Raw genomic sequence first — 12,924 nt, 5'->3', positions numbered from 1 at the left:
AGTTGGTACCTAGCACACCTACCAATACGCTGGCTAGTGCATACCGTGGAGGCCACTGCGTAGGCTAACTGGAGCCACCGGCAGTGCCAATGCACTAAGAGACTTTGTCTCATCACTAAAAATTGATGCCTGCTTGGCCATCAGATGATATAGATGTTGATTCCATTTGTCCTGAATGAGTAAATTTATAATACCAATATAAATGGTCCGTTATTGGACATTATAAATTTTTTCCAGCTAACTCATTCTTGGTTGCCAGCGTTTCGCCCTCGTGTGCTAGGGTGGGCTCATCAGTTGGTACCTAGCACACCTACCAATACGCTGGCTAGTGCATACCGTGGAGGCCACTGCGTAGGCTAACTGGAGCCACCGGCAGTGCCAATGCACTAAGAGACTTTGTCTCATCACTAAAAATTGATGCCTGCTTGGCCATCAGATGATATAGATGTTGATTCCATTTGTCCTGAATGAGTAAATTTATAATACCAATATAAATGGTCCGTTATTGGACATTATAAATTTTCCAGCTAACTCATTCTTGGTTGCCAGCGTTTCGCCCTCGTGTGCTAGGGTGGGCTCATCAGTTGGTACCTAGCACACCTACCAATACGCTGGCTAGTGCATACCGTGGAGGCCACTGCGTAGGCTAACTGGAGCTACCGGCAGTGCCAATGCACTAAGAGACTTTGTCTCATCACTAAAAATTGATGCCTGCTTGGCCATCAGATGATATAGATGTTGATTCCATTTGTCCTGAATGAGTAAATTTATAATACCAATATAAATGGTCCGTTATTGGACATTATAAATTTTCCAGCTAACTCATTCTTGGTTGCCAGCGTTTCGCCCTCGTGTGCTAGGGTGGGCTCATCAGTTGGTACCTAGCACACCTACCAAACGCTGGCTAGTGCATACCGTGGAGGCCACTGCGTAGGCTAACTGGAGCCACCGGCAGTGCCAATGCACTAAGAGACTTTGTCTCATCACTAAAAATTGATGCCTGCTTGGCCATCAGATGATATAGATGTTGATTCCATTTGTCCTGAATGAGTAAATTTATAATACCAATATAAATGGTCCGTTATTGGACATTATAAATTTTCCAGCTAACTCATTCTTGGTTGCCAGCGTTTCGCCCTCGTGTGCTAGGGTGGGCTCATCAGTTGGTACCTAGCACACCTACCAATACGCTGGCTAGTGCATACCGTGGAGGCCACTGCGTAGGCTAACTGGAGCCACCGGCAGTGCCAATGCACTAAGAGACTTTGTCTCATCACTAAAAATTGATGCCTGCTTGGCCATCAGATGATATAGATGTTGATTCCATTTGTCCTGAATGAGTAAATTTATAATACCAATATAAATGGTCCGTTATTGGACATTATAAATTTTCCAGCTAACTCATTCTTGGTTGCCAGCGTTTCGCCCTCGTGTGCTAGGGTGGGCTCATCAGTTGGTACCTAGCACACCTACCAATACGCTGGCTAGTGCATACCGTGGAGGCCACTGCGTAGGCTAACTGGAGCCACCGGCAGTGCCAATGCACTAAGAGACTTTGTCTCATCACTAAAAATTGATGCCTGCTTGGCCATCAGATGATATAGATGTTGATTCCATTTGTCCTGAATGAGTAAATTTATAATACCAATATAAATGGTCCGTTATTGGACATTATAAATTTTCCAGCTAACTCATTCTTGGTTGCCAGCGTTTCGCCCTCGTGTGCTAGGGTGGGCTCATCAGTTGGTACCTAGCACACCTACCAATACGCTGGAATCAACATCTATATCATCTGATGGCCAAGCAGGCATCAATTTTTAGTGATGAGACAAAGTCTCTTAGTGCATTGGCACTGCCGGTGGCTCCAGTTAGCCTACGCAGTGGCCTCCACGGTATGCACTAGCCAGCGTATTGGTAGGTGTGCTAGGTACCAACTGATGAGCCCACCCTAGCACACGAGGGCGAAACGCTGGCAACCAAGAATGAGTTAGCTGGAAAATTTATAATGTCCAATAACGGACCATTTATATTGGTATTATAAATTTACTCATTCAGGACAAATGGAATCAACATCTATATCATCTGATGGCCAAGCAGGCATCAATTTTTAGTGATGAGACAAAGTCTCTTAGTGCATTGGCACTGCCGGTGGCTCCAGTTAGCCTACGCAGTGGCCTCCACGGTATGCACTAGCCAGCGTATTGGTAGGTGTGCTAGGTACCAACTGATGAGCCCACCCTAGCACACGAGGGCGAAACGCTGGCAACCAAGAATGAGTTAGCTGGAAAATTTATAATGTCCAATAACGGACCATTTATATTGGTATTATAAATTTACTCATTCAGGACAAATGGAATCAACATCTATATCATCTGATGGCCAAGCAGGCATCAATTTTTAGTGATGAGACAAAGTCTCTTAGTGCATTGGCACTGCCGGTGGCTCCAGTTAGCCTACGCAGTGGCCTCCACGGTATGCACTAGCCAGCGTATTGGTAGGTGTGCTAGGTACCAACTGATGAGCCCACCCTAGCACACGAGGGCGAAACGCTGGCAACCAAGAATGAGTTAGCTGGAAAATTTATAATGTCCAATAACGGACCATTTATATTGGTATTATAAATTTACTCATTCAGGACAAATGGAATCAACATCTATATCATCTGATGGCCAAGCAGGCATCAATTTTTAGTGATGAGACAAAGTCTCTTAGTGCATTGGCACTGCCGGTGGCTCCAGTTAGCCTACGCAGTGGCCTCCACGGTATGCACTAGCCAGCGTATTGGTAGGTGTGCTAGGTACCAACTGATGAGCCCACCCTAGCACACGAGGGCGAAACGCTGGCAACCAAGAATGAGTTAGGTGGAAAATTTATAATGTCCAATAACGGACCATTTATATTGGTATTATAAATTTACTCATTCAGGACAAATGGAATCAACATCTATATCATCTGATGGCCAAGCAGGCATCAATTTTTAGTGATGAGACAAAGTCTCTTAGTGCATTGGCACTGCCGGTGGCTCCAGTTAGCCTACGCAGTGGCCTCCACGGTATGCACTAGCCAGCGTATTGGTAGGTGTGCTAGGTACCAACTGATGAGCCCACCCTAGCACACGAGGGCGAAACGCTGGCAACCAAGAATGAGTTAGCTGGAAAATTTATAATGTCCAATAACGGACCATTTATATTGGTATTATAAATTTACTCATTCAGGACAAATGGAATCAACATCTATATCATCTGATGGCCAAGCAGGCATCAATTTTTAGTGATGAGACAAAGTCTCTTAGTGCATTGGCACTGCCGGTGGCTCCAGTTAGCCTACGCAGTGGCCTCCACGGTATGCACTAGCCAGCGTATTGGTAGGTGTGCTAGGTACCAACTGATGAGCCCACCCTAGCACACGAGGGCGAAACGCTGGCAACCAAGAATGAGTTAGCTGGAAAATTTATAATGTCCAATAACGGACCATTTATATTGGTATTATAAATTTACTCATTCAGGACAAATGGAATCAACATCTATATCATCTGATGGCCAAGTAGGCATCAATTTTTAGTGATGAGACAAAGTCTCTTAGTGCATTGGCACTGCCGGTGGCTCCAGTTAGCCTACGCAGTGGCCTCCACGGTATGCACTAGCCAGCGTATTGGTAGGTGTGCTAGGTACCAAATGATGAGCCCACCCTAGCACACGAGGGCGAAACGCTGGCAACCAAGAATGAGTTAGCTGGAAAATTTATAATGTCCAATAACGGACCATTTATATTGGTATTATAAATTTACTCATTCAGGACAAATGGAATCAACATCTATATCAACATACCACTTAGTCGAGCAGCTCTTCTTCTTTCTCTCAGTTCTTCCCAACTCAAACTTTGCAACATTTTTGTAATGCTACTCTTTTGTCGGAAATCACCCAGAACAAATCGAGCTGCTTTTCTTTGGATTTTTTCCAGTTCTTGAATCAGGTAATCCTGGTGAGGGTCCCATACACTGGAACCATACTCTAGTTGGGGTCTTACCAGAGACTTATATGCCCTCTCCTTTACATCCTTACTACAACCCCTAAACACCCTCATAACCATGTGCAGAGATCTGTACCCTTTATTTACAATCATATTTATGTGATTACCCCAGTGAAGATCTTTCCTTATATTAACACCTAGATACTTACAATGATCCCCAAAAGGAACTTTCACCCCATCAACGCAGTAATTAAAACTGAGAGGACTTTTCCTATTTGTTAAACTCGCAACCTGACTTTTAACCCCGTTTATCAACATACCATTGCCTGCTGTCCATCTCACAACATTTTCGAGGTCACGTTGCAGTTGCTCACAATCTTGTAACTTATTTATCACTCTATAGAGATTAACATCATCCGCAAAAAGCCTTACCTCTGATTCCACTCCTTTACTCATATCATTTATATATATAAGAAAACATTAAGGTCCGATAATACTGCCTTCACCTCATAATGTGGAAAACTGCACATAGTCGCATTCTTGGCCTGATCCTTTGTATTCCCTTTTTGCCCTTTCTGTTTCCTTCACTTTCTGAATTGGTTCTGAGTCATTCTAAGATGGCTGTTTTCTGATGTTAAGTTTTTGAAATGGTACGCTGTCTTTTATGACTGCTTATAGTAAGTCATAAATGTGCTCAGGGGCTGATGACCTCCGATGTTAGGCCCCTTAAAACAACAAGCATCATCATCAAAAGTGCTCATAGCTTCATCCACAGAATGGGATTCTTTGATCATATCCCAGGGATACAGGGATAAAATATACCCCATTAAAGAGAAAATCACCTTCCTTGCAAATATGACCTTCTTTTGTGCTTTGAAGCGAAATGTGCTTGGCGTAGGCAGGAAGATTTCGATGGCTTGGTGATCAGACATTTTCAGTTTTGGCACACTCTCCACTTCCAAGTAATTTGAGACTAAAATTAAGTCTGGAAAATTTCCTAGTAGGGAAATCACAAATCTGACTGAGATCAAATTCGTTAATTAAAAAAAAAATTTTTTAATACAAGTTGCTCTACGTCACACAGACACAGATAGGTCTTATGGCGACAATGGGACAGGAAAGGGCTGGAAGTGGGAAGGAAGTGGCCGTGGCCTTAATTAAGGTACAGCCTGGCATGAAAATTGAAAACCACGGAAAACCGCCAACAGTGGGTTCGAACCCTCTGTCTCCCGAATACTGGATACTGGCTGCACTTAAGCGACTGCAGCTATCGAGCTTGGTGTTAATATTTTCTAGAAATAGGAATACCTCCTTGCTTCTCTGTTGGATAAAATGTTGGACTTTTGGACGACATCAGTTTTCCAAGCTAATTGGCTCAAATTAAAATCATCGCACACGATGATAGTGTCCTGTAAGTTGAGAACAGTTGTAATGTTCCCAACGTTTAGCATAGGTCGTTAAGCTGGTCGTTCACTTCATTTGTAGGCAGGTAGCAGCACACAGTGAAGACGGCATGACCGGGTTGAGGGTTGACCGTCACTACTTGACACTCCCAATTCATGGCAAGCTCAGGCTTCGACACTGGTCCAAGGTCAGGCTTCACAGCCAGTAAAACACCTCCCCCATCCAGTTTTGAAGTGTGCTTGGAATTTCTCTCCTTACGAAATACAATGTAACTGTCACTTAATATTTCAGTATCAGCTACTGTTTCGTTAAGCCATCTGTTGCTGATACAAATACGTCGTAGTTCCCTTCACTTAGTCCAGCACTAAAGTTAGCAAGCTAGTTACACATACTCTATTCCTCACATTTTGATAGAAAATTGTCATACTTTGATTGCCTTAGTTGGTCCTGGATTCAATTGTACCTCTCTGGATAGCACTGGCATTAGGATGGCTAGTACAGGGCTGGATACTTGCAGACGAGCTGGCCTCCCATGCCTGCGGGAGCACCTTTCACTTCGGTGTTGCGACACCAAGTACCTTGAGCCATTGAGAGAAGCCATGAAGCCAGATAAACTGCATTTATTAATCACTAGGACTCTTTCCCAAACTGTATCTCGCATACTGTCAAACTTACGAGTACTGTAATCACATCGGTACAAGCTAACAATACTGTAGGCATTTTTAAATATCGAGAACACAAGTATTACTCGGAGAACTACCGACACCTGAATGTAACAGGCCGCTATCTTGAAGGCAAAGGTGTATGTTCATGTTGTGTATAACTGGTGATGGATGAAAACTACCATCTTATGCAATATTTAAAAGAAAACAAAGTAAATTGTAAAAAAGAAAATGTTTTTTCTCTGTGCATTTTTTGAAAACTATCCAGGACCAGCAAGCTATGTAAATTTAGCAGCATGTCTGGGCTAAACATGTCACCCAGTCAACCACAAGATCGCTGTCCATCTGTTTGGATTCGCTCTCACCAGTACTCCTAGCTGATTAACTAGCCTGGTCAAGCTGCAGTTAATTAGGAATACACATGTACATTAATACAGATGCAGTAGAAACCCAAATAGTTTGACAGAATTCACACCACTGCAGTAAGTACTTGAATGAATGTACCTATTGTCTTCTACTTCTAAATGAAGTAACAACATAGTCCATATAGACTACCAAGAGGGTTATTGCTTTGTTAGTGGCAACAGTGTTGTATGTACACCAGGAAATGGAACCAGTGTTTCTTGCATGTATACACATTAGGGTGGTGCCCAACTTACCTCACAGAACAAGGACTCGGCCATCCAACTTTCCTTGCATGCACTGTGCTTTGAAGAATAGTATCTGTGAGAGACTGGTCAAATGATTAGCATCAAAGATGTTCTCAAAACAGGAATAGTGCATCTGGATTAAAATTGAATGTAGCTGCAACCATATAGCATGACAATGTCGTGAAGGGTCTTCATGAGGTGTGCAGGGATTTGGCGTTGCCTTACAGAACCATGGCACGGTGGGTCAGAGCCTTCAATGAGGAAGAGACCGTGTGGCTGACATGCTTTGGTTCGGTCACCCTAGAGTCATTGACGAGGATGTGCAACTTGTTAGCATGTTCCTAGAAACAAATACAAACCAGATGGTAGTTGAGTTATCCCGAGATACAGGCATAGTGCCTAAGACTGGATTTCATGTTCTGAGAAAAATTGCATTGCTATGGCTTCCCCATCATTTGATGGTAGGGTCTATTGTAGAAATGGTGATGCAGCGCAAACCCACTTGGAAATTTCCCTGTGCCCATACTGAGCCCATACTGAAACACAAATGGAATATACGGCAGTGGTGATTCCGCTGTATGACTGCGATGGTATTATCTTAATGCATACCGTACCCCAAGGACAGACTCTAAATGTACAGTAGTGTTGTTAATTTTTGGAATATCATGTGCGACCAGAATCGCGCAAGAAACGATTATATTTTCTACAGATGCCTTCCATCATTTTGCAGGGCAACACTCGGTCACATAGCATGCAGCTGGCAACCGATTTAAATGTTTGTTGGGGTTGGGAAGTGCTCTACCATCTCCATACCACTTACGGCCCTGTGATTTGATTTGATGATTTAATAAGGAAGATGAATGAATAGCTTTGTGGCATCTGCTTCCGAACTGTTTCTAAAGTTCTGCAGGCAATAGATTGTTCCATTCACACCATCCAGAGAACAGGTGCTTCTAAAGGGATACTATGGCTTCCACATCGCTGGTAATGGGTGCTATGCAACGCTGGGGCTACATTGAGGAACTTTAGATTTTTCAAACAGGTATCTCTTCTGTATCGGTTGTAATTAATAGTTGCCACAAATAAAGAGACAGCCCTCATAGCATACTGTAGAAATTGCCATTTCCTGCAGTTATATTAATTTTCTAGTTTTAAATTTTTGTATGTTGGTTTTTATGTTGTAGGAGATCGATCCCAATGCTGGTTTCAATGAGCTGCCTGAAGAGTGCTTTGATGGTGAAGCAGAAACATTCAAATTAAGCAAATCAGTAATGCAGGAAATTGTTGGGGCATTTCCTGGAATTGATGAAGCTGTCAGTTACGCTGAAGTGATGAAGTATGTATTTCAAACTGTAAATTTATTTTTTAAATGAACATATCAGGTGGAGAAATTTATCAGCTGTTCTGAAAGTTGTTTAAAGTATTGATGTTCCTGTTTTTGGTACGTACACTTAGTCAACACCTAAAGATGTAAAAATATAGTGAACACCAGACATGTCATACTTGCAGCCCGTAACCCATAATTGTGCAGCCCCAGCTTGTTATTGGGAAATAAGTGGAATGCAGCCGTCTTTCAGTGTGTTCGTTTATGAAATGGTTAAGTGGAATTTCCAATATATAAGGGAACATGCAGAAAGTTCAAACATGGTTTCAAGAGCAATAACCATTTTCCTTGCAAATTGACAAACTTACTGGCACAATAACCTGTGAAGGGTTATCGAGTTGTTTTCCTAGTAAGTTCCTTCAATTTCTCATTACTTCCACAGCCATTTCTAACTCTATTTCCTTCCAACCTACACCTCCTCCTTAGTCTCTGTACTTCTCTGTTATAATATAATGGATCTTTACCATTCCTTACCACCTTTAAAGGTACAAACCTATTTTCATATTCCTCAACAATTGCTTTAAACCCATCCCAGAGTCTGTTTACATTTTCATTTACCATTTTCCACCCATCATAGTTACTTTTTTAAAACTCCCTCATGCCTGTTTTATCAGCCATATGGTACTGCCTAGCCCTTTCGTATACCATCGGTATACCATCGTCACTTTAGGACCTATCTGTGTTGGTGCGACATAAAGCAAATTGTTAAAAAAAAAGTAAAAAAAATTGAACAGAATGGCATGATTATTATTTAACAAACACAACACACTCACTCCTTGGTATCCCGCACAAGGAACAGTACTCTCAGCTGGGCTTGAGTTGGCCGGGGAGTTTAGAGTTGGTCACTTTCTAGTAATAACAATAAAAAATGTATCCAAGACCTGACTTCCTCGCACACATTTGTAACATGGGCTTCAGTCAACACTTTTCATGTGGCGGAGTGGCCAACTATGTTCCACATGGTGTTAGCAAATTAAAAATTAAGAATATATAACCTTGAATAGCGAGTGATGACACTATTTGTTCTACTTTTCATATTCAACAAGAAATACATGAAAAATACGTTAAATTTATAAAGAAATTAGCAATCAAAAATGTAGACCTAATGGGGATCTGTAGACACAGGCTGATTCTTTCTAGGTAATGACATTAGTAGAATGTGGAAAAAAAAGAAATTCCTTATTTTCAAATTAATTGGTACCACCTTTTCCTAATCTCTTAACTGGGCATAATGAGTTAATTCGTCTACCAATAGTTGTTGCTCAATCAGGTATTGACGAGTTAACTCATCTAGAGCTTTTGAAAACTTATCTGCTGGGCGGGACGTATTATCCTGTCTCTTTAAGTTGTTGAGTGTTGTTCTATGATTGCTTTATACGTAGTAGAGTCATTAACTTCTTGGACTGGCAGTCTAGTATCACTGCGGTGCATTACAGCAGAGAGTTTGCACCACAGAATGTTGCCCTGACATTTCTTCGCTAGTCGCAGCAAGAGGCAGTTGCTTGCATACAGTATAAGCAGAACTACGGTCTCTGTTAAGAAGGGTAGTCGAATGTCAGCGGCGGAACTTGAGAATGTCGTAGTTTCAGCAACAGGCAAATTTCAAGTTCTGCCAAAAATTAGGCAAATCCGCTAGCAAAACGTTTTGTGATGATCAAATCGAAATCGATTGGATCACCATGACGGGGAAAAGATGCGAAAAGACAGGTCAAAAGAATATGTGATCCTTGAACTGTTAGCGTCAGTCCACAAACATATTGACTGTAGTAATTACATAGGTGTACACTGTGTTGCCTACACTGTAAGTGCCAGTACAAGAATTATAGACTGTAGTACATGAGTGTACACCGTGTTTTCTACACTGTAGGCGCCAGTCCACAAACGTTTTGACTGTAATAGTAGATGTAAGTAGTTTCCAGACTTGCTGTGCCACACTGCTCGCCAATATTAAGTTGTATTTTTTTCCGTACGTAATGGCTAAGTTTGGCGAATGAAACTATGCTTTATTTCATGGATTCATATGACTTCTCGTGGGATAGCGAGGATAACGCAAGTGGTGAAATAGGACAGTGAGCGTGTTTCTGAAAATAAAGAAGAGGAGAAGATATCATCTTGCCTACAACAAGTGATGCAGCCACTTCGCACTGGCATAGTCGAGGTAATCCTCGTGCTCCTTTTAAGTTTGTATCGGCAGTAAAATAAATACAGTATTGATGTAAGCGAGCACATTGTTCTATTGTAGCCAGTTTATAGAGGAGGATCTTATCAAGCTAATATATGAGCAGACAAAAGAATATGCAGAACAATTTTTCGAACTTCATGACGTACTGAAACTTCAGCTGCAACCTCGGGATTGGACTCCAATTTGCACACGAGAGATAACGTTTACAAGAATAATAAAGAAGCCTACTTCTGAACTGTAATTTACTCACAGGGATTCCATCTCGACACCATTCTTCAACAAAGTGAGGAGTGAGAAAAGGTTTCCATTATTGTTGAAATTGTCATTTTGTTGACAGTAAGACTTATGATGATGTCAATATGAGAGGGAAGTTGTTCATAATTTCACCTGTTTTGAATTCAATTGGCAAGAATTACCATGAATTGTATACACCACAGGAAAACATTTGTGTGAATGAATCGCTAGTTCTGTGGAAAGGGAGGTTGCAGTGGAAGCAGTTCATACTTATCTATACTAATAATATTATAAAGAGGAAAAATTTGTTTGTTTGTAACGAATAGACTCAAAAACTACTGAACCGATTTAAAAAATTACTTCACCTATAGAAAGCTACATTGCCAGTGAGTAACATGGGCTGTATTTTATTTTCAAAACAATTCGAGGTTGGGGGGGGGGGGGGAGAGATATAAAAATAATAAGCTAATATAGGCAAAATATCAAATTTGTCGTATAGGGACGAGACAAAGCTCAATTTAATCCTCTTGACGCAAAGAACAAAACTCGGTAAGACCTACGAGCCTGAAAACCATGTTTTAAGGCCCTAAAACGAACCTTTATGGAGATATTGGCACCACCCTACCCCTGCTCTAGGAATCGGATAAAGTAATGAACTGCCCTAACCATGGCAACGTCAGCTCCAGGATTCTACAGCAGCGAAATTATCTACAATAAATCACAAAAACCTAACATGTTACAGACATGAAAATTGATATTTGGAATCCCCTTTAAAAATAAAAGAACACAAATATTCGTTTTCAGAAAATGCATTTAAGGGGGGGGGGGGGTGAAAAGTAGTGAGGAAGGAGTTGAATTATTTATATGAGAATACATATATCTCAAAAAATGAAGATGTTACAGACTTTAAAATTGGTACTTGGAATCTCCTTTAAAAATGAACACACTTTTTTTGGAAAATCCACATAAGGGGGTGAAAAGAATAAAATAAGCGGGTGAATTTTTAAAATGAGTATCTTCTTCTATCGCCTTACCCACACCTGTGGGGTTGCGGGTGCGAACTGTGTCGCACATGTGGATTTGACCCTGTTTACGGCTGGATGCCCTTCATGACGGTAACCATATGTGTAGGGGAAAAATTTGTATATTTATTTGTAACGGATAGACTCAAAAAATACTGAACCGATTTTAAAATTTTACTTCACCTATAGAAAGCTACATTGCCAATGAGTAACATGGGCTGTGTTTCATTTTCAAAACAATTCGAGGAGGAGGAGGGGGGGGGGGGCGATGGGAGGAGATATAAAAGTATTAAAATGTAGGCTAATATAGGCGAAATCGAATTTGTCGTACAAGGACGAGACAAAGCTCATTTTAAGCCCCTTGATGCAAAAAAACAAAACTCGGCAAACCCTACGAGTCTGAAAACCATGTTTTAAGGCCCCAAAACCAACTGTTATGGAGATATTGGACCCACACTACCCCTGCTCTAGGAATCAGATGAAGAAACGAGCGGCCGTAACCATGGCAACGTCAGCTCCAGGATTCTACAGCAGCTAGATTATGCATGTACGTTTGGGCATAGCTGCCAACCAAACTTGATACACATATGACTTACTGTCTGGAAAAAAAAAAAAAAAAAAAAAAAAAAAAAACTGTTGTTTAAGACGCTCATAGCACTCCATTGGGCGGGGATGGAAAGGGAGTGAAGTATAAAAATAATAGCCCCGGAGATCTCCATAGCACAGCGACCAGCGGTTGCCGACGGGCCTCCGTTTTTACGTACTGGTTTTAGTAGTGCCGATATCTTGGTCCACTTTTATGATCATTGTAACCATGAAAACAACATTTATACATAGATTCATTATATGATGTGCGACATAAGTGACAAGCCCTGAGAATTATAATTCTTGATAATTATAGTAGTTTTTATGCATCGCGTATTTCCTTGATCATTTGTAATAGTTATGAAATGTCGGATCAAACAAATACATTCAATAATATTTATATTTGTGGTACTATCTAGCGGAAGTATACTTACACTAAACCTGCAGCATTGTGAAGGGAGCAGGTACCAGTATATCTAGGTGGGAATGAAGGAAAAACATGGTAGCAAAAGATCTTAGAGGTCGACGCTAATTAGGAACTAATATTTAGAGGCCCTACGGCTCTACTTCTAAATTGACGTTTTGGCAGATTTTGGCTCTGTCTGGTGGTTATGCGCTGAAGCATAGACATCCAACCAATCCCAAGCTGCCATTCATATCAATTTATATCGGCAGAGCACGATCTCGAAACCCAGTTGCCAAATCTAATATTTACATTCACCACGTGGTTAACCTATCTTGCTCAGCGTATATGGTATTTGGTACGGTTCGCGATCTTTTGCGTTTTCCTTCAGTATTTAGTGTGTTTTTCATATTGTTGGAGGGTTCCAGT

The 12,924-nt window shown here is 41.3% G+C and overlaps 1 protein-coding gene across 1 annotated transcript in view; it reads left to right on the top strand.

Moving 5' to 3' along the window:
* The window catches only part of LOC136864044 (ATPase ASNA1 homolog), a 199,867-nt gene that overhangs the window by 118,708 nt on the left and 68,235 nt on the right, over positions 1-12,924 (top strand). Inside the window, exon 3 of the mRNA XM_067140571.2 lies at positions 7,870-8,021. Coding sequence (XP_066996672.2) covers positions 7,870-8,021 — 152 coding nt within the window. The remainder of the gene's footprint in view (positions 1-7,869; positions 8,022-12,924) is intronic.

Source organism: Anabrus simplex, chromosome 2, assembly GCF_040414725.1.
Source record: "Anabrus simplex isolate iqAnaSimp1 chromosome 2, ASM4041472v1, whole genome shotgun sequence".
NCBI classification, from domain to species: Eukaryota; Metazoa; Arthropoda; class Insecta; order Orthoptera; family Tettigoniidae; genus Anabrus; species Anabrus simplex.
The sequence above is the reverse complement of the archived record's forward strand: the minus strand, read 5'-3'. Positions and strand labels throughout refer to the sequence as shown.